General features: G+C 47.1%; 2 protein-coding genes across 2 annotated transcripts in view; both read right to left on the minus strand.

Moving 5' to 3' along the window:
• Positions 1 to 263: 263 nt before the first annotated feature.
• Positions 264 to 8,881, minus strand: arl6ip1 (ARL6 interacting reticulophagy regulator 1). The gene is made up of 6 exons (XM_080524024.1): positions 8,752 to 8,881; positions 6,644 to 6,777; positions 5,899 to 6,018; positions 4,219 to 4,336; positions 3,481 to 3,565; positions 264 to 1,370 (listed from the first exon to the last, which is right to left on the minus strand). The coding sequence occupies exons 1-6, from the start codon at positions 8,785 to 8,787 to the stop codon at positions 1,252 to 1,254; spliced, it is 612 nt and encodes a 203-aa protein (XP_080380150.1). The 5' UTR covers positions 8,788 to 8,881; the 3' UTR covers positions 264 to 1,251.
• A 1,328-nt stretch (positions 8,882 to 10,209) lies between these two features.
• smg1 (SMG1 nonsense mediated mRNA decay associated PI3K related kinase) overlaps positions 10,210 to 20,967 on the minus strand; it is a gene marked incomplete at its 5' end in the record, with an annotated part of 54,142 nt that continues 43,384 nt past the window's right edge. Inside the window, 16 exons of the mRNA XM_080524022.1 lie at positions 10,210 to 11,698; positions 11,969 to 12,075; positions 12,180 to 12,356; positions 12,519 to 12,619; positions 13,780 to 13,991; positions 16,170 to 16,397; positions 16,964 to 17,143; positions 17,400 to 17,552; positions 17,792 to 17,929; positions 18,123 to 18,332; positions 18,540 to 18,829; positions 19,144 to 19,333; positions 19,466 to 19,622; positions 19,802 to 20,028; positions 20,262 to 20,496; positions 20,681 to 20,953. Coding sequence (XP_080380148.1) covers positions 11,621 to 11,698; positions 11,969 to 12,075; positions 12,180 to 12,356; positions 12,519 to 12,619; positions 13,780 to 13,991; positions 16,170 to 16,397; positions 16,964 to 17,143; positions 17,400 to 17,552; positions 17,792 to 17,929; positions 18,123 to 18,332; positions 18,540 to 18,829; positions 19,144 to 19,333; positions 19,466 to 19,622; positions 19,802 to 20,028; positions 20,262 to 20,496; positions 20,681 to 20,953 — 2,956 coding nt within the window. The 3' untranslated portion in view covers positions 10,210 to 11,620. The remainder of the gene's footprint in view (positions 11,699 to 11,968; positions 12,076 to 12,179; positions 12,357 to 12,518; positions 12,620 to 13,779; positions 13,992 to 16,169; positions 16,398 to 16,963; positions 17,144 to 17,399; positions 17,553 to 17,791; positions 17,930 to 18,122; positions 18,333 to 18,539; positions 18,830 to 19,143; positions 19,334 to 19,465; positions 19,623 to 19,801; positions 20,029 to 20,261; positions 20,497 to 20,680; positions 20,954 to 20,967) is intronic.

A 20,967-nucleotide genomic window follows, 5' to 3' on the forward strand; every position in this document is an offset into this window, starting at 1 on the left:
GTGAGATGGACTGGTTTGAAGCTGCCTGTACCTGGACAGATTTTCTTCTTCTTCTATAAACAAAACGTTCAAAAACAGAAGGATAGAAAGCTACAGTTGAAAAGGAGTTTCTTTTTAAACATTTCTGAATTCAGCAAGATCTCCTGGCTCTAACTGCAGTCAATATATAATTAGAATTCCAACCTCAAATGTATGTGACTACTTTGAACCACAAACAAAAGGAAAACATGACAAAACAAAATCAAAAGCAGTCAACATTAATTTAAATCAGACTTTATTCATTCTTTGTAGAGAACTCAAAAAGAATAACAGGTGAAATGAAGGAGAGGCTTAAAAAGAGGTCAGGAATAGAGCTTAGGCAAAAGATACAACACATAAAGATAGACTGACAGAGGGAGGCATATTTACAATAAGAGGCACCCCAGACCAGAGGAGTTTGAGAGAGAGAGGGGTGTAAGCGAGCGCGCTAATGGACCATAGTGGGTCCAGCTAGCAGCGTTTACAGCAGTGGGTCTAAACCAGTTGCGCCTCACACTAGCACATGCAACGCCACCAAAGGACAGTCTGTTTTTACTCTAGATCCAGTTTCTTCTACAGTTTCAGTGCAATATTAAAACAGAAGCAGAAAGCTTAAAAAGGTAAACTGTTGTAACATCTCGTTTCCCCCAGCTTTTTTCAAAACAACATGGAGGCTACCGCCCATCACATAAACAATATCTTTAGAGAGAAACGGAGGACAGTGAGGGTATTTAGATTTCGGTTCAGTAGTCGTCGCTTTTCTGGCCCAAAAAAAAGAGAAAAGGGGGAATGGCTTAAAAAGCAAATAAACATTACTGACCGGCATCTTAAACATGTATACATGTGCTAGAGAAACAAAAAGGGCAAGACCTTTGTGTGTGCGTGTGTGTGTAAGTAAGTGTTTGTGTGGGCTTAAACACAGGTGAGAAACACAATTTTAACGAATTACCCCCCCAATGTGGTGACTGCATGCATAGGGGGGATGGATGTTCAGAAAGCCGCCCCCTCCCCTCCCCCCCACCCCCCCAACCAGATGAATGGGTTTGGTGAGAGGGTTTAAGAGTCATTCAGCATGTGAAATTGGTCTTGCTCTGTGCCGAGACTAAGGAAGCAGGCGACCTTTGTTCTACTTCTTTTTTCTTCTTCTCTTTGAATCAACTTTTCTTCATCCTTTCTTTCGTTCGTCGTCCATCTCGCAGATCCCCCCCTCCCCTCTTCTCAACGTCCTTTCTTTTACTCGTTTTTCTTCTCCTTCTGTTTGAGCAGTTTGTTGATCTCCCTCTTGGCCATGCCGGCGTACTTGCTGATGATCCCGTGCTGGTTCAGGCCAGGCAGGAGGAGCAGGAAGCTCACTGAGGAGGAGACAGGAAACAAGACTGGTCAGTTACTAAGACAACCATGCTTGAAAGGACTAAATAAGAGGCTGCTGATTCCACTGAGATGAAGAATGATCAGATGTCAGGAATAAAGATTCTGAGGAAGGATATAATAATAATACATTGGACTTATATAGCGCTTTTCTAAACACTCAAAGACGCTTCACAAACTGAAAAGATCGAGTAGTAATAATAAGTATATAATAATAAAAAGAAACAAAAGAAAGTATAGGGGTCTAATAAATTTTTAGATTACTAATATAAATCTAAGTGTTTTTGTAGGACAATCTACAATATACTGCAATTACACCTAGATTTCGGGTGGAGAAGCGGCGAACAAGCAACGCCAGCGTCCTCTCTCAACCAGCATTTTTTGAAAAGTGATATCTACAGTATATAATATACACACTAGGAGCCAAATGTCAACAGTCTTGCATAGCTTCCTTTCCTTGATCAGCACCGTCATACAGGCTCTGAGAGCCATCACGCCACAAAAGACTATTGAGACGCAGCCCCTGCAGTGAATGGAAGCTTGTGAAACAATTGGAACAGTTGGCACTGTGTGTGGCCTACTTCCTGGCCTCTTCCATGACTCTCCCCTCCCTGTCCTTAATTACATCATTCAAGTCATAACTCCTCTCCTGCCCCATGAGAACTGACACTGACAGTTAAACAGGTCCAACTGGTGTGCAGGGTGATTCACCACCCGTCACCGTCCCCACGGATGACAGAGAGATTAGGCTGATGGGGAGGAGTTCATAAGGCATCTTCAAGCTATACGCAGACAATGACTCAACTTTACCATTAAAGGAATTGCAACACGCCTAAAGCATTCAGGCTTTACAGTAACAAGATGTGATCATAAAGCTGAACTCCCACCTGGGATAAGAGATTAGTAGTATGGCACCTTTACAGTTGAAGGTCATCCATGTCTAAAACCCAAACGTGCCCCGACTAACCAACAATTAACGGTACAAAAAAAAACGAAATCACTACGCAAAGCAATCCTATACAAACTGGGTGCCATTGTTGGTGAACGTCTTCTGGCACATCAAATGAAACTACAGAGAACAAGACCTTGTTACTACGGGCGGAGAAAGGAGGGTAATGCATGCTTTTTTTTGCGGAAAGACAGTGGCCTCCTTTCATGGCCTAAATACTGACACCGCTTTTTTTCGCAGTGCTGCAGTTGCTAGAGGTGACGCTGTTTGTCTAAAAGGAAGCTGGTGAAATAGGAAGAGAAACACAGCAACTTCCTGTATTCACTCTTCACAAGTGAGATTTGGAGCACGTTTGACAGCATCAGTTTTGAGCAGCTGCTGATCAATGCCATTCAATAAGTTTCACATTAAGGGGATACAATATTATTGTCACAGATTTTACGTTGTATGAAGCTTCAAGTTTTCTTGACACGTGCCTGAAATCAGGAAAATCCCTATATGCAGCGATGTGTAGACTGTGGTAGGATATAAATCATGATGGTATTTCAGAGATGTGTTGACCCTGACTTGTTTTATTTTTTTCAACCATGGCAACGTAATTTCTCTGAAGTTAGACAGGGTCATGAGTATTCTCGAAGATCCTCCTCAGTGTTTCCCATACATAGTAAAATTTGTCCCAACATAGTCTCATTACGAACCAGAAGTATTTTTAGAGCTGTTTGTACTTATTTATAGTGCATTTTTTTCAGCACTGCTCATGGAAAGTGTTCGAGCAGGTTTGCAGAAAGGAAAGGGCTTAATCAATCGAAAATGGCAGCTCAGACAAATCCCACGGTTTAACCGAAAATTGGGGACGGTTTCCCGGTATAAAAAATGAAAACCGCCCACACCTAGTCTACGGTATTAGAGTGAATAAATTAATATAAAGTCAGTATATGTGCAATGAATATAAAAAGTCAATCTATGTACAGTGTAATATCTACAGGACGGGTGCGAAGATATGTGCAGAATGATACCGAACAAGGGCGATGGACATCAATTCAATTCTTCCTAAATTTCGTTGTTTGGTACCTGTACTGTAGCAATGACAATAAAGTCCATTCATTCAAATATACGCTGTTATAAGTTAGTGTCTTTATACGCACCAATCAGGTAGGTGAGGAACAGGTTGTGGACCTGCTGTCCGATCCAGGCCACTGCCACCAGACTGCTGATCACCGACGCAAAGTACTGTGGGAGAGAACAGGAAAGGACAAAAGGCATGCTGCATGAGGACGAGGAGAGACACAGGAACATTCTACACAGGGAAATCAATTTGAGTCATTACAGCCTGGCATTCAATACAGCCCAGCTCACGGCACACTAAATGGAGGAGTAGCAGCAGGGAGAATCAGCTGACAGGTCACATCTATATCTGCTGAGAGAAAGGGCCCATTATAAAATAAGACACCGTGACACTGTCGTACTGTACAGCTCCAGAGCGGACGAGGACTGGGTGTCTTCAGTTATGCCATGAACGGCCTTGAAGGGGCAAAACTAAACCATTATTCCTTCCTTTAAAAGAAGTCACATGCTTCTTAATCTGAGGCCAGAGATGTAACATACTACATTTAATCCATCTGTGAAAGGCCCTGTTTGAATACTATTCGACAAACGCTTGTGGTAACCAACGATGTTGAGAGATAAGATTTATCATTTTAAAAAGTGTATATATATATAACTATTATTTATTGTTTTAAGTGTGGTGGGGGTGGTTTCCACCCCATTGCTTTGACTGATCCAACAGTCAGATCAATGATGACTTCAAGTAAGAAAGATGCGTTTCCCAAGTATTCAAAACAGAACCAGAGACAGAGCCCTTCGGCTTGTGTATGTATGCATACCATCTTGGGCTTCTCCTCCTTGAGGGCGAAGAGGCGTTTCCACCAGCCGACCGTGCGGCGCTGGGTCTTCACAAGGTTGCCACAGATCTCATGGAAGCGCTGCTGCTGCTCTGTGGTCCTGCAGGGAGATGTTGGTCAGACTCAGGAGGTACAGTAGTAGTAGCAGCAGGGTGTGGCCTTCAACTATAACCTCAATTATCTTCCAATTCAAACATAACAGGCCCCATTTCACCACATCGATGTTGAAATATCAAATCTTTCAAAGTTAATGACTAATCTGACATGAATACTGGTGAGAGCAACGCAATGGAAACTAGACGTTGACTGACTCACGTTGAATCATCATGAGCAACTCCAAAGAATTTTAATAGGACCACGCAATGCCAGGGAAAGATCAAATGTGCCGTATTGCATTTCAGAACCATTTGCGCAGGAGACCACATGTGGTCAGTCAAGCGGGTGTATGCTAAACAACTAGCAATGGTCAATGTAGTAATGCATCCAAGACCAGTCCATTGTCCTTCAATTAATTAATTCAAAACACCCAAAATCTCAAGCACACCAGTTGGACAAGGACGACAGGCCTACAGATCTATCCTGTATGGATAGATGTCAGAGCCAGAGGGGGAGGGGGGTGTAGAGATGGAAGTCCATTTTCTGCTTATACACCACTACTTATTTCAGGCCCCAGAACATGGCAGGTCTCCCTGGGAGGGAGTGAGACATGGCAGGTCTCCCTGGGAGGGAGTGAGAACATGGCAGGTCTCCCTGGGAGGGAGTGAGACGAGGCCTTTGCCAGAAACCAAAATAAAACAGACAGAATATCCTCCACAGGTTCCTGACTTCTAAAATAGGCCAGAGACCTTTACGCCGAACTAACCCCATTCACAGACCTCAGGCCTGCATTTGCAACATTGCAGGGGTAGAAACCAATTGTAGAATGGCTAGGGTTATATCGGAGCATTACATAACATTGAACTTCCTTAAACCATTGATAATCTATGAGGTCTTGAACACGCCTCAGGTTTCTGCCGTGGTGTGCCCGTGTGCTCGTCTCCGTGGAAGGTGTAGTAGGGCAAAGGGGCAAGGCCTGCTTGTGCTCACAGACAGCTGCTGACTCAGGCTAGAGGACAGACACCAGACACCCAGCAGCGGCCGCAGCAGCAACTGCAGGTTGTCACTCAATCCTGCCTCGGGTGTCTAGTTCTCCCTGAGCGAAGAGGGCTTCCCACAAGGACATGTCATAATGCCTAACAGTCACTTCCTAAGAGACGGGAAATGTCAACTGGCTTCACGTTCAGCAGGTACCAGAGGACAACATACAACTAAAAACAACTAAAAACAGCTCATGGACCCAAGTCAGTGTCTGAGAACAAAGTACATCTTAGCTCGGTAGCTGGGTACAGCAGAAACCCAGAGCTGTTGATAAAAATGCCACTCCGGGTCCATTTTCAGAGCCACTATATCACAAATTACCTGATGTCAGCAAAAGGAAAATAAGAAACCTTGCCACCAAGCCTGCCACAAAACTGTGGTTTTGCACAGAGCTTGTGAGGGCTAAGTGTTTTTACCCAGGACTTGGTAATATTGACCTCAGCACCCATCCCCAGATGACACCGAACCGCTCACCCCGTCACCTCCACCCATCTTAACAGCCCAGATCCTTCTCAATCCCCTCACCACTTGTTGGAGCCGAACACTCGGGGGGCGAGAGTGGGAACCAGGTAGTCAGCCAGGCACAGGATCATGACGGAGCAGGACAGCCCTGTCAGCACGGACGGGTCCAGGTAGTAGATCATCCTGCCAGGATAAAGAGACGGAAAGAAAGAAAGTCAGAAATCATCTTCGACTGCTTGCTGCTCTTCAAACCATTATTAAAAACAGCTTTATTGATAAGTGGATACAGGAAGGTGGGAGGAATTGACGTTTGGTTTGCAAGCAGAGTCAATAATACACAGAGAAGAGGAACATGCATCATAACACAGGTGATGTGGATGGATGCACAGCCTCTGTTCCCATGTTCTACCAAAACAGGGGTAATGGTTAGCAAGGAAAGCAACACTAGTGGTAACAACGCCCTGTGTGTTCATCATGTGAATAATTAATGCAACACCAATGGCCCGGCATTTCCTATATCCTCCTCCCCTCCCCCCGTAGTGTGACAACAGGCTTGCAACACTAAACCAGCAGCAGAGGGCAAGCCGGAGATCTGCTGACAGTAGTATGCAGTACTAGTAGTAGTAGGAAGGCTTCACAGGAGAAGGCTGTACAATGAGATAATGGGGGAGACGGGCATGTGTAAGAGAAGGGCGAGTATGCACACGTGTGAGTATGTATATACACACATGCATTTGAAATTGTGTGCTATATGCAAAAGAGAAAGATGAAGGTATAGTCTACGTGTGTGTGTGTGTGTGTGACTCACATGAAGATCAAGGTGGTGACACCAACCAGGGCCCCAGGGAACCATGGCTTCTCCCAGCGCAGCACCTGGTCCCCGGCCAGGATCACCTCCCCCCAGCCCTGCAGCTGCTCTTCCAGCTGGGCAGTCTCCTGCGCCTGGAGAGAGACACCAGGGGTTAGAAAGGGGAACAAGGGGCCAGTCAGAAAGGACAGGAAAGTGTCCTGAGGTGGTCCAGTGGTCTGGCACCGTGGTCTACAGTGCACACATATGCCCCTGTTGGTGTGGGTTTGAACCTGGCCCATGCCTTGCAGCTGACATGCCCTCTTCTCCTTATTTTCCTGTCTACCTTCATTATCTCTATCCAATAAAATGAAAAATATGAAGGGGACTGCCCAACTCCGAAAAAAACAAAACAGTAAACCTTTAGAGAGAAGAAATTATAAGAACGCCTGCAAAAGTCATCACACATCCACACTCCCTAAGGAGCGATATCTTTTGACCTCCCACCTAGCAATCAGTGGGAAATGTGCCCATGTACCTGTTCTGGCTGTACAATAAGAGACATTGGGCGGGGAGTCTACATTTCAAGTGTACTGTACACATGATACATTTAAATAAAAGTCAAGATCATGTCTCCTTCAGGGCTGCCCTATAAAAGTCTAGTCCCTGGCTGGCACACACACCCTTACTGCAGTATGAGCTGAACAGGATGATGAAGTACTGTGTATGTGAGAGCACACGCAGGCATGTGACACTCCCTCCGCCAGAGGCGGGGAGATCAGATAAAGCAGGACTCTGCCAGACAGAGATATCAGCCTGCATTAGTGTCAGGACAGACATCCAAGGCAGGAACAGACTACCATCCAACTACAGAAATACAACCCACCGGTTAGCTAATTCCTCCAGGCTAATGCCATAAGAACCACTGTGTCTGCCTTTTAACACCATCATCAATTAACCTGGTCAGCATTGAACGTTTAAAAAAAAGCCTCAAGCACAGTTGTGTCATTGTTGATGGCTAGAGTCAGAGGAAGAATCCCGCATTGTTCTGGCATGGGCCGTTCCCACGCAGCTGCCTCCTGCCAAGACAAGTGCAGCACAATCTGTCAACCAGAGGCCTTGACTGTTCCTCTAAGGTCCACGACTTTGTTATGCAGCAGCACGTTTCGTTTACAGCCTAACGGTGACTAAGAGACTAGTAGAGGGTTATTTGGCAGGGCAGCAAATCAAACTAGGCCATGTCAACTAAAAATATTATTGACATGGCCTAGTTTCCAAGCAATAGCACACAGGCTAGCGTAATGCCATCGCATTTCACCCGTTGTTGTCTGGCCGTGCAACATCGTGGTCGACAGGGCCAGATTCTTGGTTAATCTGATTAATAATAATGACACTACGCATCACGGAATATCACACTTGCCGAATGGCCGCGATGTAATGTGTCCTATCGTTATAACTGCATGGTCACATTCAACACACTCCAGTAGCCAGTTAACTAGCAGCCGTTTAGCTAGCTTTGAAAAAGGAGAAACACACCAGAGCACATCCTTTCAACAACCCACCTGCCATTTACGCAACTAGTAGAGAATCCTGTACTTGATGGCGTTAGCTACTGATATGGCCACGCTAGCTAACTAGGCCAACAATGAACCGCTGTTTACGAACCTCCGAGTCGAACTATCGTAGGTATCTAATCTGATGCTCTAACTATCGTAGGTATCTAATCTGATGCTCCGCTACATTTGCTAATTTAGCAGATGGCCAGATTAGCGCTTTGTTGTTTGGCAAGATTTCAACTCGCTAATCCTCGTCAATTAAATGACAGCTAGCTAATGTATGTTGTTGGTCATCCAGCGTTGACACGCCAGACTTTACCTACATAGGTCTGACACGACAGTTGGCTGGTAGCACTAGTAGTAGTTAGTAGCTAGTAGTAGTTAGTAGCTAGTAGTAGTTAGTAGCTAGTAGTAGTTAGTAGCTAGTAGTAGTTAGTAGCACTAGTAGCCAGTAGTAGTTAATATCTGGTAGTACTAGCGAACACACAAGGAACAAAGCATCGCTTCCTTGGGCCAGGGCTGCATAGCAGTAGCTAGCTGACATGTTGTACAAATCGAAGATGGGATACTTACGAGCATGTTTGCACTTTTGTTGTCTCCGTCAGCCATAGCTAGCAACTGTGTTCACCTACGAGGGTTTCGGTGGTTTTGAAGGGGATTTTAAAACGGCTCCAGGACGCAGCACACGCCTCCTCTAGTCTCTCTGGCAGGTCACAACCCAACGGACGTTGGCAGGATGTTTTTATCCTAAATTCTGCGTCATAGCGCAAGGCTTTATGGGAAAGGTAGTGCAAAGGGCTCCAGAGAGAAAACCACTCAGCCAGAGTTCACTGATATTAATTGATTAACATATTTTATGATTCAAACATTTGTTACATATGGGAAAACTCAGATCACATGTGAGTTTATTTACATTACATATGTTAAAGCACTTTGAGCTGCAACGTTTGCAGGAAAAGTAAATAAAAGTTATTATTATTATTATTTACTTTTTTACCTTTTACAACATCAGTTTGTGCCTATTATTTATTAACATTACATACATACAACATTACGAGTCACAGTGCAGTATTTCAACCTTCTGAAATGATGGCTAGGACTTTGCGTTGAAAGGTTCTTTATATACAAATCTGCTGACATACACTTGTGATCACTTTCTTTTTCAATAAAACGAGCTATTAGATATTCACTTTCAATTCAATGTACAATTCACACTTCTCAAAAACAACAAACTGTCAACTTATATGACGTCTTTCTACAAGACATTCTGGAACATGCAGTTCTTCTTCTTAGCTAATACAACAGAAATGTACTTCTGTGAATCAATCACAATATTTATCAATATCTTTTAATTGCGAATCAATCATGTAACATATTAATCAATCTATTTTAACAGTGAATCAATCATGTAACATATTAATCAATCTATTTTAACTGAATCAATCATGTAACATATTAATCAATCTATTTTAACTGTAACTTACTATAAAGTTACAACACACAGAGCAAAGCATCTGAGTAGAAAAAGCAACAAGTGCTTTTGATATTTTTCAGTTATTTTTTGTGTTCAGTGAGAAAAGTCCAGTCTGCCTTGGGCTTGAACAAGTGCACTGAAGTCTGGTTGAATGTCTGAGGTGGAGATGCGAAGGACAGCTGATCATCAGTGAGAGAGGATCTGTATCTGTATTTGTTGAACTTCATCACTGAGAATGTTTGTTCACATGTGTAGGTAGATCCAAAGAGAACTAGCAGAACTACCCTCTGAGCATTCAGGTGGGGAGAGGATTGTAGTTACCATACAAATGTGAGAAATGCAATAATTATAATACAAATTATAAATCCTATGTAGATCAATCGAAAGAATGTACAGCTACAATGTTACAGCTGAATGCTCAGACCCCTAGTTTATAACAGCTTATTTTAAAGTAATTTCTTCTTTTACTGTCACAAAACCCAAAATCCTATAAGGCAATGTGCATTAAAAGTGTTTGTTTATTTTCAACAAAGAAAAGAGACAGAGGAGCGTATAAATCCAAGTTTATTTGGCATCAAACAAAATCTAATAAAATCTTTAAGAAATAACAGTTTGCACCATCACCAAAAACATCACTATTACTTTTTTTTTCTCCTCCACTAAAAATGTAAAACTAGAAAGTCAATATTAGTAAAACGCAAGCTAGAAGGGTGGGGGGGGGTTCATATCAGGAAGGATGTATATCAGGAAAGTTTTTCCACAGGCAAGTCAAAAAAAGGCAGCAATCTAAGTCTAAAGTTACTTTCAAAGAAGGGATAGGGAGAAAAAGCCAACGGTACACAACAGAGATTAAAGATGCACATTTAAGAAAAGGGGTTAGAAATTGAATTTCCCTCCAAGGTCTCATCGCTCAGAGAATTTACATATTTCCCTACTTTGTCCTCTGTCCATCCACAAATCAACCCAAAAAACCTCGGACAAAAGGATCCATTAACTTGAAGCACATTGTACACAGTGCTAAGACATTCAAAAACCATCTCCACTTGACAATCAATTTTTAATGTGAACTTGAGTGATACACGTTTTAAAGAGGTGTAAAATAAGTAGTTTCATAATTTTTTTTCTTCATTTACAAGTCATGTTTAGAGGAGAAATAAAAGTCTTGATTACACAGTCTTAAACGTCTTTTTTTTTTCTTTTCCTGAAATAATTTTTCTCCCAGGCTTTGGATGGAGTCCATTGAGCCTACGAATTCTCCCGCCTCCCCACGCCACACCTGCCCAATCACATAGCACGCAGATCTGCCACTGGCCAATCAGAATCACTGTACCATCAGGGAGAAGATTTCAAAAAATAGGAGCAGCCCATAGGCTCTTCAGAAGACACCTGGATTTCCGCCCCTCTTCTGACCCCACTAAGAGGTCCAACCCCAACAGCATGCTGGGTAACCCAACTCTGCTCTTTAAGGGACGGGATGTAAATGAACCCAGGCGTGCGCCCATATAAGGTATTTGCATTTCCTGCTGAATTTCCCCCTGTGGCGAACCATCAATCGTGTTTGTCGTTTTTTAGGTCAACAGGGGCGGTGGTAATCGTGGGTGGAGGTTGGTGGTGGATTGTGGGGGTGGGGGGAAAAGGTTATTCAAAGCAAGGGGGGGCCATGTCATCATGCCCCCCTGCTCCCCTCCCCCCTCCCCGTCCCGGACAGCTCCCTCCTAAACACCGTTAAGGAGACGGGTGCAGACCCGTTAGCGTTGTGTTAGCTGGATCGCCGGGGGTGGGTGCAGCTGTGCTACAGGGGTCCCAGGTGGTGCCCCAGGAGTGTGGGGGGGGGTAGTCTAGGCGTCCGCCCCCCTTCCCCCCTCATGTGCGGCACGGGTGCTGCGCGGCTCCTTCGCCCCAGACCCGGTGGATTCTGGTGGATGTCTAACCCTTCGCTGGACCAAAGAGATCTACCGGAGTCGCCGTTCACACCCAGGCCGTCCAGCCCTCGTACAACTGGGCCAGGTTGTCCATGTTCGTGGCCTCTTTGATGACATAGTCAACCTGTAGGGGGCGTAATAGAGGTATGGCAAGGAGCGGCAAATGGTGGTACCAAGGGAAAAAAAAAGTCAAGACAGAAATTAAGTGATCAATGTCACATAACACGGAACACAAAATAGCTACGTCTCAATGGGGTTAAACTGCCTAAATCTCCAAGCAGGTAAGGCAATCTGTTACGGTGTAAACGCTCCATCTATTTGGGTTGTCAAGAGACGCCCTAAAACAGCCGATGAGGTTAGATGAGAACAACGTTGGAGGAGTCGTGTAGCGTACCTGCTCTGTGACGCTCATCCGCCTATTGGGGTCCACGTCTCTCCCCTCCAGCTTGGCTTTGACCCGCTTCCACACGCTCACTGCGTACGAGTTCCTCTCCTGGACAGCTGCAACGCAAACACACGACCAGCAGGTCAGACTAGCCCACGACGCAAGACCTGGGACGTTGAGTCAGATGCACATGTGCTTCTACTGGGGTTAAGTACTGTACCTCGTCCCGTTTTGGGGTCGCGTACGGCCCGTTTGGGGCTGGGGTTCAGGCCTTTGCTGGTCAGCAGCAGCGTGCTGGGCGGGGTGTCCGCAGGGGTGCCCAGGTTACGGGGCAAGGGCTTGCGGGCATTCTGGGACATGGAGTCAGACTCTGTCTTAACCCCACTGCATCGTACTGCTAGAGGGAGGGAGAGAATGAGGGTAAAACAGAGAGAGAAACAAAGAAAAGATGTGAAGAACAAAAAAATTAGGGATATTCCCTTCAAAGCAAGTGGTGGTAAAAGATGTCCTAGCCATAACTTGGCTGCTTGTAAGAATGTGATCCTTAAAAGGGACATACCTGCTGCAAAGCTGGTCTGAGCGGCAGAGGTGGGGCTGGCACAGTCACTGCCCCTCTCTGTCACCAGCGGAGACGCAAAGCCCACCAGACCGTTATACACACTGTGGGTGAGGACAAGAACATCAGATTACATTAGTGTGCGTGTGTGCAGGTGTGTAATGTGTGTATACCTCTGGGCTCTGTATACGTAGTCCCTTCATTTCATTGTGAGTGTGTGTGTGTGTGTGTGTGTGTGTGTGTGTGTGTGTATGCAGCAGCGTGTCCATTGTGATGGCAAAATATGTATATGTAATAGTGATTGTTTAGTGAGTGTAATACTTCCATTTAACATGCCTTAATGACTCTACTGTTATTAATCGTTAAACATGTATGTATGTAGTTGTTAGTTCAAACACACAACCCCTAGACATGGGGCCGGTTTCAGAGACAAGGCTTAAGCCTAGTCCTGGACTAAATCACACTTTCAATGTAAAATCTCCATTGAAGATGTTTTTTAGTCTAGGATTAGGCTTAAGCCTTGTCTGTGAAACCGGCCCATGAAGTTTTAACCAAGGTGTGCTGACTGGAGTGACCCCTGGTTCTACTCAGAGAGGACAGATACCTTTTGATCAGGGAAGTTGTCTCTGATCTGGCAGTCTTGCTTTTGATTATCTCCCCTGTGTATGTTCAATTTAAACTAAGGAATGGACAGGTTGACCACTCTGGGGCGACAGTGTAACGTTGTATTTACGAGCAGTCCTCCTATAACGCTACAAACACGTTAGATAATGCAGATGACCCTGGGGGAGCAGGCAGCGACGGCTGAGAAAACACCTGACTGTCTGTTAGAGATCAGAGAATATGCTTCCTGTGAGGAACCATTGTCCTGTTCAGAAGCCATTCCGTTTGTCCAAGGCTACCACCTCAGATTTCTAACGTGTGAAAGCCCCGCCCTGGAGAGGAGAGCTTTGAGTAAAGATGTACATGTCTAGGTAACTTCTGCTCTGTTCTTGAGTAGCAGAGTCGTGCTTGCAACTACTAAATACTCAAAAGTATCGCATTTTTTTCAAGTTTCACCAAGGACCAGTCAGTCTGAACTCAGATTTTCAGGACACCATACACACCTCTGGCTCTGTGTGTGTCCATACACACCTCTGGCTCTGTGGGTGTGTGTATGCAGGATCCTGTCCATACACACCTCTGGCTCTGCGTGTGTGTGTGTGTGTCCATACACACCTCTGGCTCTCTGTGCGTGTGTGTGTGTGTGTGTGTCCATACACACCTCTGGCTCTGCGTGTGCAGCTCCTTCAGCGTGGCAGGGATCTCCTGCAGCAGCTCCACCTGCTCCTGGCTGCGAGGCTGGCCGGTGGCCTGCACCACGGTGAACAGCACCATCTGCACGTTGTCCTGCCACGCCTTGTAGTCCGACAGGAACTCCCGCACACTGCCCTCGTAGGTCACTTCCTCCCCCTCCGCCAGCGCATTCTCCTCGTCCTGAGGGTTTTAGAGGCGAGATGTTAGTGTTTCATATAATATGAGGTACGGCTGCACGATATTGAAAAAAACCGGACATTGCGATATATCTTTTTTATGCAATATACATTGCGAAATGAAAAAAAGACAGGAATGTTTCACCAGAAGACTTGAATAGCTCTATTTGGAAATTATTAATTAATAAATTGTTCTAGAATGATTTTGTAAGGGAGTTTATCTGCATAGAAAAAAACAACTAAAAAATAAATAAAAATGGTAAAAAATAACTGTTTTTCTGTTTCAACTTGGCCTTTGCATGTCTTGTACATGGTACAAGATGGTATTACCGCTTGTCAAGCGACCGGATCATGTTTTTTAAAACCGTCTTTGGTAACTGTGTAAATTGGTACCATGTCTTTCGCAAGGTGAAAAGTTATCGCATCAGTGATTTCCCTTTGCCCTTTGGAACCTTTCTAGTGTTCCACCGGCAAAGGCAGTCTGTCTTTCTGGCTTCGCTCTCGTCACACAGAGCTTTGTGGTGCCAATTTAAATGGTTAAATAAATTAGTCATGTTACCTCGTGCTATGGCAACAATCGCTAGGCACTGTTGACAAAAGTACCTGTTTTTGGTCAACATCGTCTTTTCTGTAGTGGAAATAATTCCATACAACTGACGTTACTTTTTTTAAGGTTCTGAGTGGGGCAATCCTACTCATATTTTTCATTTTATTGGATAGGGACAGTGAAGATAGACAGGAAAGTAAGGAGAAGAGGGCATGTCAGCAGGGCATGGGCCGGATTCGAACCCATGCCGACATATATGTGTGCACAGTAGACCGTGGTGCTAGACCACTGGAATCAAAACATTGCAAGTGCTGCGATGTGCTGTGACTATTAGGGCTGTCCCGGAAGACTATTTTTCTAACGATTAATCTAGCGATTATTTTTTCTATTAGTCTAACGACTAATTTAACGATTAGTCTAACGTTTTTGTTTTTTTACTGTTCGGTTAATGCATCACTTAATTTCCCCCAAAATAATGGCTGTATTGTCTCTCTGTTTAACAGTGTCTTTATAAAGCACTCTGGGTAATAGCTGCTGCTCTTATAAAACAAAGCAGCGTGTGACATGCACATTACTCAGACGGCCGCCACTTTAAATGATCAGCTGATGTATGGGGGCTGTCTGTGGGCCTGCAATTAAACACAGACACCTTTAATTCGGCGACCTGCTACTACTACTACTACTACTACTACTACTACTACTACTACTACTGTAACTGCCTCTGTCAAACAGCCCCAGACACAGGGCAGACTCACTGCTATGTTTAGCCAACTTGAATGCCAACATGGCCATCAGGGTTTTTCCTGGCTCAAAATGAGGCGGAGGTGGTACCAGTGGTGTTTGACATCGGGGGGGCCCATGAAGCAGGGCTGTCTGGGGGTCCTTAAACATCAAACACTTAATTTCTTGCATTCTGGTGAATTGATATGCACCAATTTGTGCCCTTTCTGCATCAATTTATGGTGGAAATGTCATTATTTATGTAAAGGAAAACACAATATTCAGGCACCAGATGACCATTCAAAATATAATATAATATAATGCAATATAAGGCTCAGGCATTCTGTACTTTCAAATATGTATTCTCCTTGAGCAGTCAACATACTATCAGCTATTTCGCTAGCAAAAACAAAAGCTAACTTATTTGCAAAACAGCGCCCCCGCCACCACGTCGGCGCAGTGCCGCTATTGCAGTTAGAAATGCTGCTATGTTATGATTAGCTAAATTGATGCTAACGTAGCATGCGAGCTACGAGCTAGATAACGTAGGTGCGATCACCACAATGACAATAGGCTACCGTAGCTAGCCAGCTACATAGCTAACGTTACTAACACCAGAAGACAAGACATACAAACTGTGGTGAGCTACATTGCTTGTGTAACATTAGCTAGTAGCCTCCTCCATGTTTCCACTGGTCGCAGCCATGTTATTTATTTGCGACGCACATTACGCAAGTCGACGTAGTCGATTACGTCGACTATGTCGACGCGTCGTCCCAGCCCTAGTGACTATTGCACATGCGCACATCGCGATGACGATGCTGAAATATATATGATATATCATGCAGCCCTAATATGAGGTGTTTTGTGGAGCAGTGTAAATAGTCGCAGGTGTGTGTGTGTCACAGCTCATACCTTAGCCATGGCGCGTAGCAGGTGTTTGACGTCGGCCAGCTGGCGGTTGTGGGTGGACAGGGTGCCTTTGATGGAGTCCACCAGCAGCTGCAGCGTCTCTGTGGCCGTGTCCAGCTGCTGCTCCCGCTCCTCCTGCACAGCCCTCTGGGAAGACAGCTCCTGGCTCAGGGTCTTCTGGGCGTATGACAGCCAATCAGGGCTGCCGATGGGGAGGTCCAAAGCCGGGGTCTGGGGGGAAACACACATTTAGGCTGTGTTTGAAATGGAATACTTAGATTATTTAGTAGGCATAGCAGGTAGCTGTCTAAAGACCTGAGAGAGAGACCAGCGAATGTCTTCGATACATGATCTTGAAATTAGCATCACATTATCTGTGGCCGAAGGTGAAGCATCCATTTAGTGTGGAAATGTTCATAAAAATCTATCAAATTATTCAGCGAGGCAGTCGACAGAGCCAGTCACGTTCCACATGAAACACTTCAGGCGCTTTACTCTCAGTTGTGTAAATGTAACAGTGCATATAAATGAACACATGTTAACAACAGTAACCAACAATTGATTCATCAGGTCTGGTTTGGTAACGTACTGTAAGTAGCAGTCCCATACAGAGTCATGAGAGGGCGCACGAACATAAAAAAAACTAGGACCTAATTCATGACGGATGCTTTCTCATCTCCAGATCGGTTCCACGTCCTACCAGAGGTCGACCGAGGCTCAGAGCGTCAGAGGGTGTCATTCCCCTCCTGAGACAGTGGGGGTTGAGGGGGGGGGACTGAGACGAGGGTCAGACTCACCAGCCTGTGCAGCAGCTGCAGCTCCAGCGGGGACACGGTGGTGCTGAACTGGGCGGCGTAGGAGCACGTCTGCTGGCAGCGCTTCAGCAGCTCAAACAGAGCCGTGTCCATGTTCAGGGCGTCGGGGGTCCGCGTGCGCAGACCTTCGAAGTTCAGGATGGTGGAGCACAGGAATGTGACCTGGCGAGAGGAAAACAACAACAAATGTAATTCTGCAGAAGTTCTTATTTTTCGAGGCATCTAAGATGGATGACTCAATTGTCCATGAGTGCCTTCCCTTCCTTCCCATCACCTCGGATCTCAATAAACTACAAAAACAAGTGAAAGCAGTTCTAGGATCAGCTTTTCCCGGTCCCAAAATCATGAACCCGAACATAACAATTAAGAGGGGCCTTCACTCAACCCCTGTTCATTTGCTCCCATGGGAAGGACGTACCTGGCTGGTGCGCTGACTCTCTCGGGTCACCAGGGACCGCCGCTCACCGATAGTCAGCTCAAAGTCCTGCAGCACCGGCGCCAGGGCGGGGTTGGCACCCCCTGCCCACTTCAGACGCTGCTCGATGCTGCCCTCTAGGACCGCCAACTTGTCCTGCGGGAGGGAGACGTAGCAGATATTTCATTTCACCGAGATATCAAAGCACACAAAAAACGGCACGTTTAAGTCAGAAGGCCCAATAGTGATTAGTATCCAACATGGCATTATTTTATATCAATATGAACATTTTACACAGAGACGGGCCACGCTGATGTGAATATGAGAAATGGCTTTCTTGGAGCCTCTTGAGTTTTAAATGATAATGTAGTTGTAGGAGGGATGTTCCTGCTGACCTGTACAGCAGCGATGGCGGCCTCGTCCTGACTGAGCTTGTACAGCTTCTTCTTCATGCTGCTGAGGATGATGGAGCGGGGCGGAGGGCTCACGCTCATGGGCTGGGTCCTAGCGCCCAGCACGTCCTCGTGCTGCCACTGTAACACACACACACACACCAGGGTCAGGGGCTTTTCAACCCCACACATGCACACGTCGCTCTCCCCCCTCTTAGTTGGAATACGGTGATGTACAGCTGGAGTCACGTCACAAACACCACCACCCCCCCCCCCCCCACACACACACACACACACCTCCCCCCCCACACACACCTCCACACCTTCACCTCACCTGGAACATGGCGATGTGCAGCTGGGTCCTCTGCAGGCTGACCTTGCAGGCGTCCAGGCTGGCGTCCAGCCGGCGCACCAGGTCCAGCTTCTTCCAGGCCGTGTCGTAGGAGGAGACCAGCACATTGGCCCGGTTCAGCAGCAGCTGGGACAGGCGGCCCCCGGCGAGGCCTTGCTCCACCGCCTTCTTACACAGCTCGTCCAGAGACACCTGCCACCAAGCAGGAGAAGACGTTTCGTAAAGGGGGAAAAAAAGATTGTTGTTTTTTTTGTTTAACATTTTGTGATGAAATGCTACACTGAACACGAGCGAGGGGGGGGATGTCAATGAACAATAAAAAAAAAAAAGAAAGGTTTTGTGAACTACCCCTTTGACAGACTGACTGTTTATTTTCCCTGTGCTCCATCGCCACCCTACCTTGCCCTCGGCCCCAAAGTCCTTGGCCTCCACCTGGGCGATGAGGTCCAGGCCCAGGGCAGAGAGGACGCTGCAGAGCGCCAGCCCAAGGGCCTGGGTGGGCAGCCCCATCAGCATCTGGCGCACAAACTCTGCCGTGAAGGCCTTGATGGGCCTCGTCATCTGCTCCTCGCTCACCACCGCCACCAGGCCTCCAGCCGCCGGGGCGCCCCGGTACAGGGGCTTGGCCAGGCCCATGGGCACAGGGCCGTTGGAGGGAGGGGGGTCCTCACCCGCTGGGGGACACGTACCTGAGGGGAGGGACGGAGAGGAGAGGAAGGGGTTAATAGATCATGCTGACGCAGACATCTACTGCCGCAGTCATGGAGACCCATAGGACGTGTTGGGACTTTTGTCCGTCCCTAGCTCAGCAGACATAGTGGGGATTTGATACTGTACACACAGACCCATTCATAATAGAGCTTTAAATTAAGTTCCAGATAAAACAAAGCGCTTATGAAAATACTTCATGGTCAGTTACCATGTTAAGATTACATTACTACGAGTTTGTAGACAAAGGGGGGATTTGAGTAAGAAAATAAACCACTAGGTCCAGGGGTCTTACCAGAGAGGGTCTGGGCAAAGGAGCCACAGAGTCTGAAGAAGTCTCTGATGGTCTGCAGCCTCCTGAGGAAGAACACCTCCTCCAGGACCTGCCGGTGGGCTGCGTTGTCAAAGAAGTGCACCTGCGCCGCTCTCGCCTCCCGGATCACGTCCACCTTGCGCCAGGCCGACGGCACCTCCATAGAGCTCAGCTGGAGGGGGGGGGGGGGGGGGGGGGAAGAGAGAGAAACAGCAGCGTTTCAATTTCACAGACCAATCTGTATAGTATTTGTATTGTCTCACAGGCAGCAACCGTAAAAGAAGAAAGCGAAAGCGTCTGTTACCTTCTCTGTGAGCTGTCCGAAGGCAGTCTCCAGCTGGGCGAACATCCCGTCGAAGGCCACAAGCAGCATCTGTCCTGCGGACATCTTGGGCGTTTCCTGGCCCGGGCCGTCCATGCTGCGCGGCTGGATGAGCTCAGAGTACTGAGCACGCAACATCCTGGGGGGAGAGAGGAGCGTGTAAGTGTTCAAACCTTGACAACATCTCTTAATGACTACTGAAAGAGGAGGGTCGAGCCCTCGGAACTACAACAAAAATATCTTCATACATTACCACTGACACAAATTAAATATCGACTGGTAATGAATTATTTGATACCCAACCCCTCCCAGCCCTACCTGGTGATGTGGAGGCAGTGGGAGTGGGGCTCCTCCTCCAGGCCCATGGCGGCGCTGCGGAGGTGGGCGTGCAGGGCGTCGGCCAGCCCCGTCAGGGAGAGGCCGTCAGAGCACTGCTCCACCAGCTGGTCCAGCTCCGCCAGCATGCTCTCCAGGGTGGGCTCACCCTTCAGCATGCAGCGCAGCGCCTCTGGGAAGATGATCTGACGGAAGTTGGTGTTCAGCTCCTGGAGGTGGAGGTCAGGGAGGGAGAGGGAGTAATTGGTCACAGTAGGCGCAGGCTTTCATCCAGCCCTGAAATGACACCTAATTCAACGAGGCACAGACCGTCAGATACATAAAGATGTGGTTGACTGCTGCAATGGGACCGATAAAATAGTCCCAAAGGTTCTACTCAGACAGAGCTCCAGAGAGGCTAAAGCAAACGCTATTTCAACCCAGGTCTCACACACACACACACCTGCAGGCAGGTGTAGACAGCGTTGGACAGGTAGACAGCCTGGGCGGTCTCGGCGGGCGAGGGGAGGTCCAGGTCGTGGGGGAGGAGCTGGCACTGCTGCAGCAGCTGGCTGAGGGAGGTGACGTTGCCGCTCATGCTGCACAGCTCCTCCAGGAACCAGGCGCCGCCACGTGACGTCAGCTCCACCAGCTGCTCGCCAGCGCTGGCCGCCGCCCCCTCCATCACCAGGTTACGTCTGGGGGGGGAGAGAGGGGGTGTTAAAAGCACACATATCTCCAAATTACACACATGAAAAAGGGGTTTAAAATGAACACACACACACGCACATTCTTCGTTGAGAAAGTCACAAGCCCACACACACACACGAAAAAACACACACACACACACACACACACACACACACACACACACACACACACCTGGTGAGAGCGCAGAGGGCCGAGGCGATGATCCCGGCCAGGCTGGGTGAGCCCTGCTCCGGGTTCTCGTGCAGGAAGACGCCGATGCAGCGCTCGATCTCCTGCAGCTGCTCCTCGCAGGCGTGTGTGCTGGTGCCCTCCGCCTTGACCCGCTCCGCCTCCCGCAGCACCCGCGTGTTGGTCTCCGCCGCCTGGTGCTGGAGGGCCAGCTCCACGCTGGAGAGGAACTGGCAGGTGGCCGGGGGGGGCTGGGGCGCAAACAATACCTCGTACCTGGGAGAAGAGGA

This window comes from Nansenia antarctica (assembly GCF_963989245.1).
Source record: "Nansenia antarctica genome assembly, chromosome: 2".
Taxonomy (NCBI): Eukaryota; Metazoa; Chordata; class Actinopteri; order Argentiniformes; family Microstomatidae; genus Nansenia; species Nansenia antarctica.

Excerpts from the sequence above, each read along its gene's own strand:
- arl6ip1 (XM_080524024.1), bottom strand. The coding sequence starts at position 8,787 with ATGGCTGACGGAGACAACAAAAGTGCAAACATGCTC. Across the intron at positions 6,019-6,643 it reads GTCACCACCTTGATCTTCAT|GATGATCTACTACCTGGACC; the intron begins GTGAGTCACACA and ends TTATCCTGGCAG. Across the intron at positions 3,566-4,218 it reads AGGAGGAGAAGCCCAAGATG|TACTTTGCGTCGGTGATCAG; the intron begins GTATGCATACAT and ends TCTCTCCCACAG.